A 20,147-nucleotide genomic window follows, 5' to 3' on the forward strand; every position below is an offset into this window, starting at 1 on the left:
GTCAATGGGTGGCAGATACAGATCTTGTTCTCACAGAGGACAACTCGGGTTGAGTGCCCGAGTTGGTTTCCGTGAGCGGGCCTTCCCAGAAGTGACTCTCTGTGAGCAGGATACTCAGGTTTATATGGGCTGTTCTTTCCTGTGGCAAGTCAGTCATTCCATAAGGCTGGTGGTACTATAGACCTCAGCATAAGTGCTGTAGGTGAGGGTCACAGGTCCTGTGAAAGGCCTGGATTTTCATCTTTAGGGCAGGGTGACCCCGATGAGCAAGGGCACTTGGGCGGTATGTTCTCCAGAAAGAGAACAGCTAGTGACCTGTGGGACATGTTTCAGACTTGTATATTTTGTCAACATCAGTGCTGAGGCACTGAACCCTTGCCAGCAAGAGTATGGTGGGTGCAGAGTTGTATGACCCAGGGTGAGTTTGGGCCTTGACCTGATCAGGCTATATAGGTCCTTAGGGGATCATTACGAGTCTGGCAGTCTGCTGTTCGCCAGACCGCCAAATTATGACGTGCTGCGGTTGGACTGCCAGCATCGCCAGGAAATCGTGGCGGTCCTAATCCGCCAGGGCAGCGCTACAAGCAACGCTGCCATGGGGATTACGACTTTGTTCTCCATCAGCGATTTCATGGAAGTAACACTGCAGAAGAGGCTGGTGGAGAACAGGTGCAGAGTCCCACTTGACATGGGCAGTGCAGGGCCCACCTTGGCCAGCAAACTGCGCTCTAAAGTATTGCCACCGGCTCTATTACAAGCAGGAGACAATGCTGTAGGCTGTTTTCCCTAGACCTATGAGGAAACTCATAATGGGCCCGGCGGGGAGGTAGCCACAATGGCGGCAACCTCCCCGTCGGAAGTCGGAAGTGTGGTGGCCTCATTGTAGTATACATTATAGGCAAACTCTGCCTGAAAGCACAGTTTCACTCTGCTTATTCCTACAGCGTCCAGCAAAGTATCAATCTGGAGAAAAAAAGAGAACTCCAAGTTTGAATTTACAATCCCCAATATCACACATGCACATGTTACGGCTCTTTCAAATTTATCATATTTCCCTGCTTCAGCTCATGGTCAGATTCCAGGCCTTTGTCCCCCTACAAGTCCAGATGAATTACCTGCTCCAGAGTGGAGGTATCAATGGCCTCCCCACACTCTAGGGCAAGTAACACTGCTTTACCCAGTTTCTGGGCAAGGTTGGGGTAGGGAGGAAATCTGCATCTGATAGTTATCTTGTCACGGGGTACCTGCTGGGAGTGCCCAGGCCCACTGGAACAGAGAAGGGCCAGACCTCTGGAGACAGCAGGAGGGACTCACCTTTGAAGTTTTGGTCAGCAAGGATCAGACAGCTGTGTCAGCTAGAGGTGGAGCTGAGGTTCCCAGGAGAGCTTTTTCCTGGAACAACTTGAAGTTGTCATTTTAAATTGCCCAATAATGCTGTGCAAGAGGGATAGGACAGTGGTGGAGGGATGATGTGGGATCCTATGATTGGCCAGAGGTGCCTGGCTCCTAAAACTTTCCACCCCACTTTAAAAACCCTCAACTAAGTAGACTCATTTGAGAAGGCCCTGGACTTGGGAGCAATGGTGGCAACAGGATACCCACCTTAAAGAGAAGCCACCTGATGCCCTGTAGTGAGGAACTAAGAACTTGGACTCATGCTGACTCACAGGATGAGAATGGGTCTCTCGAAGGCCAGTGGTGCTGAGGAGCAGTTAAGGGAAAGGACCTGCTACACAACCCTGGCTATCTCCCCAAGGACTTCTGTGGATTGACCCTGGACTCTGTTGACACCCCGGAGCTCTTCAAGAATTCTGAAGGCTGTAGGATCTGGGGAGTGCAGCAGGGAGGTTGTTTTGGTGGCTGGTTACAGAGGGGCTGCACAAACTGCCCCCAGCAGCAGGAGAAGAGCACCAGGAGCCAGGCAGAGGACAGGTATGGTGCTAAAAGCCAGACAATCCAGCTTGCAATGAAAGGTGTATCTTTGGCCTCCAGAAGGCCTGAAGAAAATGCTCCTGCTGGCTAGAGCTGGCCATCGGGAGCAAAACAAATCCAAATTTGTAAGAATTGGCCTTATGGAGCCAGAGATATCCCCACCTAAAGCTCAGTACCCTGGGTGTAGGGGGGGGGGTTGAGAACAAGCAGAGAATAAAAAGCACAGCATTCTGCTGTATCTAAAGGATAAACCATCAGGGTGGGGCAGGGCCCTGGAGTTGCCACAACATCTTTATTTTTATTTTTTTAGGAAGGGGGTGTGCATTGGGCTTGATGCGGGTCGATACACAGATGAATTTCCTAGGGAACCCCATCTCTCGGGACACAGGAGGCAGTGGCAAAACAAAATTTGAGGTGATCTCCCTGCAAGGTACATGGAGAGGCCACCTCCAGGCTCAATCAGGAGGACTCAGGCCAGAGTACTGTGCTGAGGGGCCCCCCTCACACCAGGGGGTGCGGGGGCCTATGTTGCGCCACTGACAAGAGGGTTGCAGGCTGAGCTCCGCCATGCTCCTCACCCTTCTCCAATAGAGGCAAGAGTTCTGGGAACAATGCGGGGTGCCTCCCTCCCCCTGCCTTGTGTATTTAGAAGTGTACATTATAAAAGTATGTTTTATCTTTTAAGAGAAAAAGAACTGACTGGACAATAATTTGAGTGTTGAGTGAGTTGAGTTGCTAGCATACACCATCTCCCCTGAGTAGTCCTAGGGTAGCTCTGCTTTGGTACCATGAAATAGTCAAGTGCTACACTGGGGTACACGGTTCCCAGTAAAAAGACACTTGTGGATTTATTACTTGTCACCCTGCTTCTTGTTTTCCTTGTTCTTCACAGCTATGAATGGAATCCTGTAAATCTTTACAATCAATTTACATTCTCTTCCAGTGGTGTAACAAAACGCGTGGGGGCCCCCACCACTGGAACCAGTCAGAAGCTCTGGAACCAGTAAGAAGCTCTGGAACCAGTAAGAAGCTCTCAGGCAGAGGGCCTGCCACCCATGCACAGTGTTGGCTGTGCTGAGGGGGTCCTCTAGAGCTGGAGCCCCCTCCCCTCCACACTACGGGGGTGTGAAGGCTAATGTTGCACCACTGTCTCCATTTTGTAGTGAACACTAACAGGTTGACAACCATCCCTGCAGTGCAGCTGGGGAATGCTTATGGTAATATCTCTGTAGGTACACCTAGCACTTGAACTTGATGTTTCCTTTGCAAGTTGCCCAGCATTTTATATTTGTTGTCTATTTTAAGAGAATCTCATAGCTGCCCCCTAGAAGATTTCCATCTCTTTCCATCTCTAAGTTTTTCCAGTTACATGATCTTCATGTACACGCATCCAATTCTCAGTTAACTTCTCACTCTGTTTCCCTGATAGAACCCTGCCCGACAACAACTGCATTTTATCCTAACTGCTCTGCACAGTGGCTTTAGTCACCCTGTTTTATCTGTGAGGTGTGAATGAAGTGTATATATAGATTTAAGCAGTTTTCTTTCACCGCTGACATCTAAGCAGTTTCATAGACTCATTTGTTGATTCTCTGGGATCAGTTCTTGCAGTAGTGATGTGGGGTGAATAAATTGTCCTTCCCCTTTCTTCTTCCCATCATAACTTGACAGAGATCTCAGAGTATTGGTCTTAACTGTGAAGGCACATTGTCCTATCGGATGGGTACTCCCAGCATGAGGAAGACAGAAAAGAGGCCCCTACAGCCACTAATGCTCCAGTTCTGTTCTGAGAATGGGTCTGCCAGTTTTCTTATGGGACATGGTAGTTCAACTGGAGAGAGGGCTTAATTTAATTCACCTGAGAATGCACTCTCTCCTGCTCATGCCCATCTCACTCACTCAAGTGACTATGGTCCTCATTTAGTTCTCAGCGGAGGGAATACTCCATCACAGACGTGAGGATATAATGGGATCGTAATATGGTGGACGGGATACCCGTCACATTTGTGACAGAGTATTCCCCTCCGCCAAGGTCTAAATCAGGCCCAAAGATCCCACTGCAACTTCAGTTACTCTGCAGAATCTCAGGTAAGAAGTCTACTCTCCCATGCCCCAACAGGCTTAAGGAGATAAGATATTTGTTATCACCACATTTCCAAGTATTCTGTAGAGAGTGAAATGAGCAGAAATCAGATACAGAAGCAATAGATAAGAACGTTGCACATTCAGAATTGAACGTGACCCTTTATAGTCAATATTTTGACTGATTATAACGCATGTGATCTTTATTACTGATACCAGGATCTCAGATGACAGTGGCCTAGTGTTAAAGGACCTTTTTACCAAGTTAAGTTATTTTTCTAAATAGAAAAGAGAGGCCGAGGTGGAGTCGGAGTAATCAGAATGTTAAAATAGATCACTTTCCAGGGCCCACCCATCTCCTTATGGTCAAAAAAAGGTGTCGCCGATACTTCTTCCTTTAACCTTCTCCATCCATATCCCCATCCAAGCTCCTCAGGGAACTCAGTTGATATTTTGGTAGATCTGACCTCTTGTTCAGCGATTGGCTGCAGCGTGTCTGCAGTAATGAGTACCTTCAGTGTGCCATATGATGAGTTGAAAAATTGCATTAAGCAACTCTACCACTAGGAAATTTATTCAGCTCCAGGTCTTGCTCGATGAGTTAAGGGCAACACTAAAGAGCACACAGAGAACGCTATGCTGACTTCTATAATTTCATTTCACTTCATCTTTTTCTCTCATTTTGCTGAGGACTTATCATGGCGTCCTTTGTTTTGCTGTGCTTGAAACCAACCATGATACTTGATAGATGTTGGTGAGTTTCCCTGTGAGCAAGTAGGCCCAGTATTTCATCAGTTAGCATTAAAAAGAAGTCTAAAGGGCAATCAGAACCCAATTCGGATGTATAGAATTTCCATTACTGCCATATGGAAGTCTTTGTAATTATCACCCCCTCTAAGAAGGTCACAAACAATCTGGAAAGCTGCAAACATAGTTTTCTAACTTGCTTCAAAGTTTGAAAAGCTGCATGATTCCTAATTACATGAACCTGTAATGTCTCCTTGTGTTTGACAGTTGCCGTTTGTACCTTCTGTCTCTTTACATCCTCTCTCAATCACTCAATGTCTCTGTTTGCCTAGGGACCATTTTCTGTCCCGAGCTTTCTAACTCTCCTCTGTGTTTCCTGGTCCCAGTCCCCCTTTCTACCACTCCCTCTTTAAACTTGTGATCTGTTTTACTTAAATTTTCCTATCTCTTGCGTCACCAAGCTGGGTAGTCGTTTTGATCATTCTCAACCAGCTCTGTGATGGATCCTAATATTAATTATATGACAAATTATGGCAATCTCTGTTCATATCCATTTCTAATGCGACCCCTTCATACTTGGAAATGTAATCTTGATACCTGTTTATTTACAGATGAATGTTTCAATATCGAGTAAGCTGAATCCCAACATTGCATGCATGTGTTTCTGTCATTCCTCAGTGCCCTTACTATGGAGGAATTTGTGATTATTTAGTTGACTCAGGTGTGAACTGCAGCCACATTTATTCATTCTTGTTAGTGAGTTTCTGCTGTTTGATAAAGTGTTCGGTGACATTCAAGAAGTGTTTTATTAAAAAAAATTCTAGTGCTCTTTTTCTAATCTCTAACCATTGTATGATCAACGGTGTTTGTTTGTTTTTTCTTTTTATGCCTAAATCATTTAAAAATGTTTTCTGGAACATTTATATTGTATTTTAGTGGATGAAAATCTTCGTGTTAGATTTGCTATTAGCTTTGTAATTTGTGAAGATTTGTTTTGAGATAACTTTTGAATATTTCCTATTTTTGCTTTGTTTCAGAACATTGGTGAATCTGACCTGCCAAAGGTTCTGCTCCAGTTACTGCCTATGGTTAAGTCTCACAGCAGGCGGAAAGCTGATGATTACAGCCCCGATGATCTCCTTGTCCTCCTGGTTTATATTTACTCTGTGGTTGGAGAAATTCCATTGGATAAAGATTTGGACGCAGCAGAAGAAGAACTGAAAAAGGCACTAGTCAGAGTGTTTTGTGATGAGCCGGAATTATCATCTTTGCTACAGAAGATTACAGGTATGACTTCTGACACCTTTTCATTTGAAAGAAGTAGTCCCAAGTATACCATGTATTGGAGTTCTCTTAGGTGAAAGGGTAACTGTCCAGAGATAATGAATCTCAGTTGTTCAGTGATTAAGAAGGTAATTTGTGAATGGGTGCTTGAATTAGGAAATTCCTAAACTTTTAAAAAATTGTGAGGAAAAGCAGTGGTAAAAGGATTATGATGGACCAATTCTTAGACATGGAAGACGTTCTTCGAGTGATGCCTCCACGGTTTTTATTGTAGTGCATGGTGGCTCTTAATGTAGAGAAAGGAATGTAACATTTAATTATACTTAACCAATGGTACAGTCTTTGTGCAACTTGTTATGTCTGTTAAACCCAAGGTTTGACTCTGCATGATGTAGTTAATTTGTGGCCCTTCTATAGCCTTCCTTTGTCAAAGGCTGAATATCAAGGTATCACATTGCCTAGGGCAAGATTTACGAAGCATACATTTGCTGTACATTTTGTAGTTTTGTTTAGGTCCCTGATATAATATTGTAACCACCTTAAACTGTATTCTGGATGACCTCTCACTATTGTTGGATGTTTTCAGGGCAGTCATGATTGTCATACACATTTTCTCTGATAGTTTAATCTCCATTAACTTTCAATTATTTTTCTGAAGCCTCTATTTGTGGCACTGTTCTAACAGACGAGAGGCCAAGTTGTCTTCTTTCTCAGGGTTTTTGTGGTAGAAGGGACCATTTTGTGTACTTTGGTCTGTACTGCCTCTAGGGCCAGACCAGATCAATTTTATTCAAGGCCTTAGAGTAAGTTACATCCTAAAAGTCTGGAAATTACTACATGAACCTTAACACCTTCATTTAAGCTATTGATCTATGTCATTAGTCAGTTACACTAGAATTGGAGCTATTGAGCAGCTCCTTAGGCATGATAATTTTGGGTTCACATTTTAGCTGTGTAAAACCGAGGTCAATTATGTGCTAAAAACTACTGTTTTCCTGGCATTCATTATATCTCCTTCACTCCCATTAGCCCTGAACAATGTGCACTCACTACAGTTCCCACGGCTTTAGATTTAACATTGGGCTACTTAGACATATTTTCCTGCTCAAGCACTAGGGTTTGTATTTATGGCAACACTCCAGCACTCTCAGAGCTTAGATAAATCCCAACTATTGCTCCAAACATAGGAAGCATAGTGCCACTGGTGACACCTAAGGTTTCATGCTTGAAGGGAAAAGGTAGGGTGGCCTTAAGCTCTGTGCCAGGGTGAGGAAGGATATACTTTTGCCTTTTATGTTCTACGCGTGAGAGCACATGTTCTCCTTACTGGTAGAATTCCAAACAGTTTGGGATCTACATCTAGGAAATAGCTTATTTTCTGCATGTGTTCAGGGTGGAACTGATCACTCAAGGCAGGGCAGCCGTCTTAGGTTGTTAATACTAGGTGGTACAAATAACGAGGCCAGGCTGAAACAGAAATTTTCTGAGGGATCTGATTGCTCCCGCCCAGACTGCCATTCATCCTTGCAGCATTCCTACTTATGACCTACTCAGCTGCAGCTCTTGTGAAAGCTAGGCTACTAATCACCAGTGTTAAAAGCATCACTTCTCACTTACCAAGTGAACTGGAAGCTGGAGTTACCCATTTATGAAGTGCAAATTGTACAGAGCTCGGTTGTTTCTTGAAAACTAACATCGGCAATTGAGCGGCTGCCTTTTTAGCTTGTCAAAAAGCTGACTGAGTCCTTGTAAAGGGTGAAGTATCTCATCGGATTCAGAGTTTGCTGGAGGAGACAGAGGCATGTGTGTTTGCATGTCTGTCTGTCTATGTCCTGACAGACATAAGTTACAATCAGTGTGTCTGCTCACCCTTTCATTCATTCAAAGCCAATAAAATGAATGCAGTTGAGTCGAGGTGAACATTACCCATGCCTTGCACAGCGTTTCCTCTCGGCAAGACTCAGAAAATTATCAGATGACACATTGTCCTTTTCTTGATAGATTCCTTATTGTGAGAGATGAGCCCCTCATTTTCCAGAAACAGCTTTTAAAATGTTGACACGAGAGATATGTGCAGTTTAACAACCTAACTAATTTTTCTGAGCCTTCCTTAAAGGCCATGCCATCACTACAGGTGATTTCCCCTTCTTACAGTGTTCTTCCATTAGGTCTGCGCTTCAGACCCCATCAAAGAATTTAGTCGAGAGTTCAAAACATGCTTGTTTTTTCAAACTTTTTCTGGAACAATAACAAAAGTGTTGTTTTAGTTTCCTGCTGTGGCTTTGACGCCATACTGAATTTTCTGATCTTTTGATTTGATGTACAATCCGAAGACCCAATAAAAATAAACAAGGCACTAACGAGAGACTTGTAAAACGGGGCAGGCTGTTTTTGTGTCTTGTAAATGTGGTAAACTTGGCTAGGTCCAGGAAGCTGGGCCGTCTCAAGGAGTAAGGGGAAGTTGTGCACATTACCATCTAGGCCTCTGTTCACTACCACCATCACAACAAAGCGAGGAGCTTGGCTTCGGGAGACAACAAACTTTAAAATCATTAAAATAAATAGACAACAGTTTTGAGCATTTTCATCCTTGCAGGGATCAATACCCATCAAGGTCAACAGATCTTTGGACCCTACACAGGATGTGGTAGAACCATTAACACAATTTTAATACAAATCATTTGAGTTGCACAGTGTGACCAACGTGGCCATACAAGGAAAACTCCAGTGAGAAATAAAGTTAAGGGGTTTATTACAAACATAAGTTCAAAGTAATGTAGACAATTTGCAAGACAAAGTTATAAGGATACAAAATTATTAAGGGTTGCCAACGGCGACAAAATATGTTCAGGGGAACTAACATTAATAAAACTAAACATTCAAGAAGAAGAATGCAGAACATCAAAAAGATTTTCTGGGACCCAGGTTTGGCAAATATCAAGTAATTTTCAAATCAGCAGAGTCATAATTTAACTGGGCACAGAGAAACTCTACAATTCCCGTATCAGGGAAATACATGTGTGGGGCGGAACACATGATATGCAGGCAAAAGACAAAAAGAACAAAAAAACAAAAAGAATTTGGAAAAAAGTCAGTTTGGGCGTCAAGCTACTAACTAAGGTGGGCAAAAGATAGGTAAACAGGGAAAGTGTTGCATGTCAGAAGCTAGATCAAGAGTCTTCTGCAGGGAATAGAAAGAAAATCTTTAAGTCTCAGTGAGGCATTTCAAAGGGGCAAAGGCAGAGAGGAAGATACCTCTCCAACGGGCTTAGCATGCAGAGTTTATTCTGCAAGGGTTCTGGTCAAAGGACATTTGGACATCTGACCAAAGTCCAACTGGTTAATGACATATCAAAGTTTATATGGCAATCTGATTTGCTGTGGCGACAGTCCATTTTACATTGAAGAGGCATCAGCCAGCAAAAAATCGATCACATGACTCCTAGTTGAAACATTAGCACATCGTCCCATATCTGTCATGGGAACAGAATCCATTCATTTAACTCCACACAAGTTTGAAACAAGTGTTTATATTGCTAGTCCAAACCCAGAATGTTTCACATTCAAGGTCAAATATGTTCAACTCTCTATGTATAAAACAATAGGGGTCTATGACCAAATATAGTCTTCTCATGGGAACAAAGTCTGAAAGAAAGCTCCTGTTATGAAATGACTGCAATTTCTGCACAATCATGGAAAACATGCTTAGCAGGCCTCGGTTAGGCTAACAAGTGAATTTCTACAACATATTAATACATCAAATAAAACACATTTTAATATGCAAACTGTTAATTCTTCATTAATAATTCTTCATTTGCATTCATTTTCTGTAACTTTAAACAAAATGACTCTGTTAATACATTTCAGTCAGTACAACATAAAACTGCATTTCACTACTTTTGCACACGTATTTAAATCATTAATCATTAGAAATTCAATAGTGTTTCAATACATACTATTAGTCTGGAGTCTAAATTTCATCATAATATCAGATGAATCCATCAAACAATTAATTTACCCTTGATACCACCAGGGTTTCTAACATTAGTTGAAACAAATGCACATCTAAAACGACTTTTCTGTGCATCTTTCTACAGTCAAACCATTAGTACTTTCATTAACATAATTCATAAACTGTTACATATATCAATGACTTCTGTGACATGAGGGACAGCACTAAAGCTTCTTCTACATCAGTTTCAATACCATGGTCCATCTTTTAAGTTTGTAAGCCATATTGATCCCATTAGTTTTCTCTCACGGCTGCACCAACTTGCTGTAGATGTGAAGGGGAACTCAGTTTTCCATTTTTCCCGATTCTTAGTTCTCTGAGTTGTTCCCTCCAACTCATTTCAGTCTTGCAGCTGTAAATGTGTCCAGTGTGATCCCGTATTGTAGTGTTTGTTCTTTAACACAAGAATGTTCATTTGTACTTCATGGCTTTTTTTTGTTCAATCGTGGTATTTTTTAATTTACAATGTGCATATTATGCTACGTTACACCTTTAAGTAGCTGACTGGACATTCTTGTATAGGATGTAATGGGTAGCAAGATCTTTGAAGTATCATATGGTTTGATATCAATATCACATATTTTCTGAACAGACAACTATAACCAGCAATTATAAACTTAATCCTCCCTTCTTTTGGCAGCCAGTGCAGTGTTTTCAGTGCTGCTCTTATGTGATCATGCTTCCAGACAGAGGCACAATTTTGCTTTATGATTCTGTAATTGTTGAAATTTTAGATTCAGTTTTTGAGAGATCATTATATACTAAATTATGATTGTCAAGCAATGTCGTTATCAAAGGTCTTGTTATGAGGAGACTCTTTTAGAGCAATGATAGCTGCAAATTGAAACGTTTGCCTTTAATTTTGATGAATATGGCACTTTACAATTAGCACAATTCTTAAGGTTTTAGCCTTCATAGATGGAAGTGGTTGAACATTTCAAATTCTGTTACCATTTAAAGAGTATTACTAAATAAGAGGAGTCCAGTCTTCAGTCCATCCAAACAAGGGAAATGCTCATACATCCAATGGATAAGACAGTTTGTGATTTAATTCTGGGACTCCTAGGATTCATGCACTTGAATGCACTTTTGAGTGTCTATGGCATACATTTAAAAATGTAGCCCACGTTGTTTTAGGAGCGGGGCCGAGAGGCACCCAATACTTTCTACTATTTTCACCCTTCCCCTCCTCTTGAGACACTCTGGAATCCTCAGTGATACAAGCCCACCATTCCCATTTAAGACCCGGGCCAAGAATCTGTGACTGCTTGTGTTGCTATCATCTTTCTTTTTTAGGAGGTCAGGAATTCGTGTAATCAGGTCAGCGTGGTAAGACTAAGATCAGCAGGTACATCTCACAATATGACTCCTTTGGTCGCCATAGCAGAGTCTGCACTCCCTAGGGAATGCATGGGCAGTTAAGCAGAGTAGAAGTGCCAAGTGGCGATTTTTCAGAGTGCGGCCATTGTGCTATTGACTCTGCTTTGTTCCTATGTCAACATGTTTTAGTCTGCAATGCTACATAGTAATGCTGTATCATACTGCTACATGTTCTGTTCATCCACAGTCTATCACTTCTTCATGTAAGACTTAACAAAAAGGGTAATCTTTCTATTTATGTAGCACACAAATGAAAATTCAAGAAAGTCAATCATATTTATATTTTTTGTGAACAATACATAGATCATATAAAATCATTAATAAAATGGTGTAAAACTAATGGTTACACAGAGTGTTGGCAAACTACAATGCCTTGCTGCTGGTCTGTCAGGAGACATTGGAAACAGTAATTATTTGTGGCTAGAAACTAGCCCTTTCTCCAACCAGAAAAGAACATTGCAAACTGTTCTTTGTAGCATTAGCTTTTTTAAATTTTTACTTGTTTTGGAGAAAGTAGGGAAGGTACGAGTTATTGACTCACCTTAGTAACTGTTCTGAGTCACCTATTACCCCATAGCTTATCACTATAAAATCATCTAAGATTCTGTCTTACCACCAGCAACTTTTGAACAAGTGGAGGTGTAATTGGCTGTCTGGATGTTTTCATGGGGTTGAGATCAGTGCAGGCATGAATGAGTCTAGTACTAAATATGGCTGAGCAACTGCTGATTGAGTTAATTGACATGGTTGGTGGAAGACATAAATGGAGTGAATAAGCAGTATGTTCCTCCCTTCCTATCAGACACCGGAGCACAAGGAATCATAACAATGAGATATATTCATTAAATCTGGATAGCCTCAAAACCTCACAGGGGCTATGGAATTCGGAGCTGGGGGGGTGACCTTCCAATGTCTAACTAGTTTTCTAGGAAGCTTCCTTGACAATCTGGCCACTGAGGTTTCACTAGAAATGAACCACAGATTAATATGTTGTTTTTTCCATCCTTATGCAGATATACACGAGGGAGAAGGTAAGTTCAAGATGTTTATTCACCAGTGTCTCTTGAGTATGAAGATACCAGACATATACGGGTATTCAGTGGATTTGCGGGTTCACGAGCTTTGACTAACAGCTACTTTTTTCAGGACACCTTTTTTCTAGTATGTAGGTCACATCTCATCTTGTATTTGCTAAAGTCACTCCAGTACTGTAAATGCACTGTTAAGCTGTGATAATGTGGGTTGGGATCTACACAGGTGCAAACTAAAGGGCATATGTAAGTTCTCTCATAAGGAAGTGCATCTGAATAACTAGTGGTTTGCACCACGGTTTGTGGATCTTATATCCAGGCCTGTACCCAAACCTATCAAATTATTGATGTTCTGAATCTGCACACTCTAAATAGTTTACTGGTGCATGGAGGATTTCACATTTTCTAATTTGCTGGACAAATGCTTGGCAGCAAAACCCTACTTCTGGGTTTTGTCCAGAAACAGACGACATCTTGATATTTCAATCCTACAATTCCCTCTTCTAAACATGTCAGCAGTCCAGTTGTGCCCTGATGTTCCTTTATCAGGTTGCTCTCATTTTGGGATTTGGATCATTTATGAGTATTCATAGATTTTGAGTCTTCACTTAGGAATAACTGCAACCTGTTCTCAGTATTGCCCCTATTAATGTGTAGGACACCTCTAATAAGCTAAATTATAAAACATTTTGCTAATCTGTTTTTAGTTAAATAAGCATTTCTACTTTTTCCCGTACTTTACCATAAGGAGCCTCCATTGTTGGGACGGAGACCTCCCTGTGGCTAGGGTGTAGAAAAAAAAAATCAAGAAAGTTGGTTAAACTTTATATTTAATTAGTAAATTAGATATTATTCGTTATAATTAGCAATTAGTATATTTGATGTTAATTATTATAATAAATTAAATGTATATATTTAAACTGTAGAACTAAAGATAAAGAATGCTACAGCACTACTAACTGAATCCTTTCCCACATACAGTAAAACAATATTTTCTGTATTACTCTTTATTAAAATTAATTTATAGACTTAATTAAAATTAGTTTAATTATACTGCGAAACTAATTTTTGTTATATCCATGTCTCAATTCAAAAAGAGTTGTTACGTATTTTATAATTAAATCATAAATTTGTTTTGTTTTTTGATTTTTGTAACATTAAATTATATTTGATTATATTCAAAATATTTGCATTTAACATTTGCTGTGAAGTTTTATTTTAAGCCCCTGCATCTGTTATATTCTGTGGGAGGGTATTGCATTATCAGTGGTCATGTGTGGTGCTGGATTTGCTACTTTTTCATTTGACAGTACTAACTTACACTCATGAATTTGGCTCCACTCCTTTTTTAGGGGGTGGAGATGTGTAAGTCTACACTTTGGAGAAACTTTACAATCTGATTTTGTGAATAGCCAAAAGTAGTTTGTTTATTGAAAGGGTGAGAGGAAACTATACATGTAAATTTCCCACAAGTGTAAGTTCCCTTTGTGACTGTAGCCCATTACTTTTGAGGTTACAAGCAGAATTGGCGGTTGTACAAAACTCACATATATTTGTAAAGCTTTGCACTCATATACTGTCTGGATACCCTCATGGATGATAATCCTGAAGGAATTTTTATTTCTGCTGAACAATAAATAACAATGTTATATTGCTTGGACAATCTGAGATTGAACTATGTGAGTGTGTTTTGATGTGTTTTTCTGGCAGTAAATGTGGTAGGAAGGCAGGTGTGCATGTGCTTTTGTAAATTCTAGTTAATCATGAGCTGTGGAGTTTTGAAGATGTGTGGAGAAGAAAGGACGTGCTTCTGTTTTTGTGAAATATTTTAGGATTTGCCTATTGCGTTCTGTCTATCGATGCATGTCTTTGTAGTGCATCTGTCTGAAAGAATTACTTTATGAGCCAGTCTGCATCCAGACTGTGCATGTTCTTTTATAAAGCTATTTATGAAGGTCAGGGAAGCCTAAGGAAGTGGGGAAAGATATGGGGGTGCAGTGAGAGACCATTCATATGAGGTAGAAATTGTGGTTTATTATTTAAAAGTCAATTGCTTGATGTGTTAACGTGGGAAGTAAGTGCTTTATGTTACAAGGTATCTTAAAATAGTTTTGCTTGATGTATTCTGTGAAGCAGGGTAAATGTTTGAGAAACTATGGTGTAATCAGAAATGCCCTTTACTCAGTGTCAGTAATGTATGTCGCTGGTTAATGTTTTTTTAAATTTCCAATAACAATAAAAATATTGTTTTTTGAAAATATATCACTTTATGTGCACAGTAACCAGAAACAAAAGTGTGAACACACGTGATCACTGTTAGCGTGTGCTGGTATATGAACATCTGCATAAATAAGAATGTAAGAGAATTAAGATCTATGGATAGTATGTTTCTGATAGATAATTCTAACTACAGTTTCCTCACCTTTAGAATATCCCCATACGCCAGACTGGATGCAGAAAATGTTACAGCAATGCTCTCGAGAGCCAATTGAGCTGTGTAGCTCCAGTGACTCCATGCCACCTTGGAAGTTGCAGAGTAGCGAGGCGCATACATGCCATTCCAGTGTGCTGTTGTTAGTTCCTTTTTTGCATACTCTCCAACACAGATTCAGAGCTCCACTCTCAGATCTTTCCATTGTCTAAAGGCTCCTAAATTTATCTCAGCCACTGTGCCTGGGACTATGTCTCCCCCACAAATGACAGAATTCAAGCTGTGTCACAATTGCATGAAGCAGATATTAGTGATGGACCTGCCAGGTGTGTATCTTTGGTGCTTGGGCTCCATGTAAGACATGAAATTGTGCAAAAAAGATATCCTCATGCACCTGAAAATGATACAGGAGGGGGAGGCAAAGATGTATCTCACCAAACATAATGGCTCATACACCAAACAGCATTTATGGAATCCAAGCTATAACTCTTTCAGATGCTCCCTTTGGACACTAAGGAGTCTAAAGGGTCCCAGCTGTATTTTTGCCAGTGGGCCCTGCCCTGGCACCAGCTGACCCCTTAGGACTCATTCACTGTCCCATACCAACATTAGGTCACACTTCCACCCTTGCTTCTAGGTCCACACTGGCCCCTTCTTCTCTTCAGCTGTTTTGGTCATATGATCCTTGAACACATTGTGCCTTCTAGGCAGGTACAACCACGCTTTATTGGGCATGGGCAGCCAGATATTGCCAACCATCCTGGAAGACATCAGTACCTCTTGGACTCTAGCTATAAATGACTGCCGGATTGCGGCATAGTATGTCTTCTATTCTCCATCAGTCCCTAAGGAACCTAAAAGGCCCCAGTTGTATTTCTGCCAGCAGGCATTCCCTTGACCTCAGCTGACCCCTTTGGACACATTCCCTGGCCCATACCAACATTAGTTCACTCTTCCACCCTCACTTCAAGGCCCACACTGGCCCCTTCTTCTCTTCGGCAGTTTTAGCCTTACGATCCTTAAACACATTGTACCTTCCAAACAGGTACAGCCATGCTTTACTTAGCATGTCCAGCCAGATATTCCCAGCCATCCTGGAAGACATTATGGCATTGTTAATTCTAGCAATAAATGATGGCCAGGATGTGGCATAGTATGTCTTTTGTGCTAGCTTGGGCACCACAGACTGTGTTGGCAGAGCTACTGGCACCAGTGTAGTTTGATGGTGCTCCTGGATGAGATGTTATGTACATCTGAAAAGTTCACTATCACCTGTGACGGCATCCTGGTGCTGAGCAGGTGTGTGTGCAAAGCTCTGCCTATAGGTTTATCGTTAATTGAAAAGCCAGGTCTTCAGCTTCTTGCAGAATTCAAGGAGAGAGGAGGAGACTCTGATGTGGTGTGAGAGGTCGTTCAATGGTTTGGGAGCGATGTAAGAGAACACCCGTCCTCCTGATCTGGTTTTGTATATGTGTTGGATATGTGAGTAGGAGTCTTGCAGAGCAGAGGTGTCTGTGTGGTTGGTGGAAGGAAATATGACTGTTCAGGTTGGTGTGGCCTGATTCGTATAGTGCCTTGAATATGTGTGTTTGGAATTTGAATTGAGCACATTTGTGTATCTGGAGCCAGTGTAGTTCCCTGAGGTGTGGTGTGATGTGAGTTCTGTGTGGGAAGTTGAGGATGAGTTTGGCTGCGGAGTTCTGGATGGTTTGTAGGCTTCTAATGAGTTGCTTCATAGTCCGACATAGAGAGTGTTCCCAGAGTACAACATGCTGGTGACTAGGGCATGGGTGCCAGTTTTCTAGTGTTGCATGGGAGCCATTTGAAGACTTTCCTCAGATCAACTAGGTTTTCAGGGGAGGTATAAGCATCCTTGGTGGATATACCATGTGATGATGCCCGATAGTGTGGTGAGAAGGCTGATTCGGTGCTTAAATTCATTAAGGACAATCATGCCACAGCACGATACTTGACTCCTCCAAGCAGCTCAAAATAGGAATTGTAACAGTACAGAAAATGTAGGGGTCATTCCAAGGAGCTAGCTTGCAGACAGTGCCAGGTCTCACAACCTGTGCAGCAGCAATGGAGCCAGCTCTTTCGGGGAGGAGTTTGTGGCGGTGGCTGAGGCTCTTCCCACTGGAAGGAACAGCTTCTTCTAACTCTTCCTCCCTTGCTGCTGCAGCTATCATGCAATGTTTACTTTTCCTCAAAGGCTCACACTCAGCCAGTAGGAGGCTGGATATGACGTTTACTCACTGGCTGAAGGTACATCACGTTGGATGGATAGTTTTTTCACATCATTCAAAGGGACTACATCCTGCCTTACATTTTCTACCCGCCCCCGTTTTTCCCTCCACATCAGACATTTTAAGCAGAATATTCCTAGGATGTTATCAAGCTGGTGCTGGATTTGGAGAGAGATGAAGGGGACGCTGTTCACAATACCTCCTTGTACTGAAGAAGGATGGAGGGGCTCAGGGCTGTACTGCACATCTGCACACTGAATGCCTTTTTCAGGAAAGACACATTAAAAATGTCTCAGATTCGTTCTGCTTTAAACCCAGAAGACTGAATTGTGTCCCTTGACCTGCAGAATGCATATTGGAAATACCCTTCCTGAAACTCCTGACATCTTTGGAGTTTTCTATCAACAAGCCAAAATGCCACCTAAACCCCATGTAGCACTGATCATCCACACAATGGTCTTTTGTGAAGTCTATGCAGAAACACAAAGCCCTTTGAGAGTATAGCTGTTGGAGCCTCATCTCCTCCTTTCAAGAGCGGAGTCACACACAATCACATGTGATAGTTGTCGATTGGCCATTGTGAAAAGATGTCACAATTTGAGTAAGAGGGCTGCCTGGGTCTTCAGCATTAATTTGTCCGTGAAGAAGTGGGTGTAGAGTCCTTGTATCGGGAACTCCATCAGTTCACTCATGCAGCATGTAGAGGGGACGGTAATCATGAAAACTGTATTGAGCATCAGTAGTCATCACAGGGAGCAACTGTGCATCAGCTCAAAAAGCGAGCACGTAAGAAATGTCGACACTAAGTTCAAGTCCCATTGTTGCACGGCAAATGGCTTTGGAGGAACTTGTGAGTCAGACCTTTTATAAAACACATCACAACATGTGGTTTCAATGAAGAGGGCTATTGTGTAAACTCAAATAACCTTAGTTGGCACCAATCCTGATTTCTGGTATGTCCCACTCCAATTGAATTTGCCATCTTATTATTCCTTTCATACTGTTTCTCTGCTCTTCTCAGCACTGTCAAGACAGAACTGGATACTCTGGTACTAAAACAAACCTCATCTGCTCCTAGAGGTTCTAAGCAATGTCTACTCCCTCTTTACTCTCATTTATTGAGACAAATCTATATACAAATTCATAGCAGTTCAGTTTTCCAGCCTGACCGTCGAACTGCATCGCTCAGAAGATTGAGCACAGAATTCTTATTGATATCATGGGAAAAATATTGTTGGAGCCATGTCATATCTTTAATTGTGTAGTGATGATACTATGGAAATATCCCCATGAACCTGAACAAAGCAATTGATTTTAGAAAGATAAAAAAGCCTGGCCTCCAAAAATGACTGTCACTTAGTAGAAAGGCTTACAACTTTGCTTTGAACTCTAAAACTGTAAACACTTATTTGGACAGGAATTTAGGGATGAGACTTGAATCACATTTATATTCAGCCATCAAATGTTGGGAGTACATGTGAAGTGGCCCTGAGGTTAGTGTTCCCTACATCAGTTTGAACAAATATAACTCTACTATGGATTGCATGGGTGTAGACATGACAGGGTCACTACTTAATACTGATTGCATCTGGGAAGCTATTTTAAAGATAGCCACATATCTCAAGAGAAGAATTATTTTACCAGCATAATTATGAGTTAGTACAAGTCTCTGATGCAAATACCCTCAGAAGACCGGATGTGCACACTGATAATATCTCTGTTGATGCTTCACTTACATTTGTATTTCCTCCAAAATAGTTTGCTCACTTCTTACCTACCTTTTTCCACATATTTGTGGAAAACTCACCAATTCTCTTCTATTCATGAATCTCTGAAATAACACCTATGAGAGTCTATGTAAATCTTCCCAGCACTGGGAAATTAACATATGGGCACGTGCCAAATTGTGTGCATCACTGCAGTAGTTTGGTTTTGCTCTCTGCTTTGTTCACTGGGTGACATGTTGTTGTCTGCTGGAATAATTAAGTTGTCGTGCATCAAAATTAGGAGATAAGAAGAATCCTTTTAGGTTCATATTTTCCCCCCAGGACAACATCAATATGTTGTATATTCACTGGAACATGTGCTTTCACTCCAGTGATTGGAGTTTTGGGTGGAAATGGGGTTATTTTGTAACTGAATGCAAGTCAGACTTTTGTATGGAGGTAAGGTCATTGGCATGACAGCTGATGCTGCAATACCGCCATATTCATCACCACTGCCACACCATCAATATCCTTTCCAGACCTGAGGAGACAGGTCCACCCGCATTGCCTTCTCTCCTTCAGCTTTATTCGGAGGCCTCTGGTCTGCAGATGAATCATGCAAAGTAGGTGCTGGTTCCTCTTCACTCTACTTGTGACTGCATCACATTTCATGTACCGGTGCGGCAGTTGAGTTTTTGTTTCTTGGTCATCCAAGTTGCACTTCACCCTGATTTGGCATGGATTCCTAACTTTATGCCCCTCATTCGAAGGGTTATGGTGACTTGGAAAGATGGCGACCCTTCCCTCTCAACGTACTGGGGCTCATCAATCCCTATAAGATGATGGCCCTGCCAAAGTTCTATCTTTTTCAGACGTTTCTGCAGTCAATCTCTAAGCATGGGTTCAAAGAGATGGGCTCCCTAGCAACGTCCTTTCTTTGGCATAACACCAGATCATGGTTGCTTCTCACTAAGTGTCAACAGATGCTGTGCAAAGGAGAGCTGGGTACGACCAACCTGTAACTCTACTATCTGGCATCTCACACCCTGGTTATAAATGATTGGTTCAGTGGTGGGTGGTTGGATCGAGCGTATAGGGTGAAACTGTCCTCTCTGGGAAGTGATGGGGATGTTGGGGATACCGGCTGGGAATCCACACTCACTCAGTGCACCCCATTGTAGAAATGTAGGTGGTTGCATGAGACAACCTGGAAGGATTTCAACAATAGGATAGATAAGCATCTCCCTGCTGGGGACGTCTGGTTCCCAGATGTGTTCCTTTTAAGAACTTCAAGCT

At 41.8% G+C, this 20,147-nt stretch overlaps 1 protein-coding gene across 1 annotated transcript in view; it reads left to right on the plus strand.

The window, feature by feature from the left end:
* SCFD2 (sec1 family domain containing 2) overlaps positions 1-20,147 on the plus strand; it is a 1,619,339-nt gene that overhangs the window by 592,909 nt on the left and 1,006,283 nt on the right. Inside the window, exon 5 of the mRNA XM_069201324.1 lies at positions 5,799-6,048. Coding sequence (XP_069057425.1) covers positions 5,799-6,048 — 250 coding nt within the window. The remainder of the gene's footprint in view (positions 1-5,798; positions 6,049-20,147) is intronic.

This window comes from Pleurodeles waltl, chromosome 1_2 (assembly GCF_031143425.1).
Source record: "Pleurodeles waltl isolate 20211129_DDA chromosome 1_2, aPleWal1.hap1.20221129, whole genome shotgun sequence".
In the NCBI taxonomy this organism is placed as follows: domain Eukaryota; kingdom Metazoa; phylum Chordata; class Amphibia; order Caudata; family Salamandridae; genus Pleurodeles; species Pleurodeles waltl.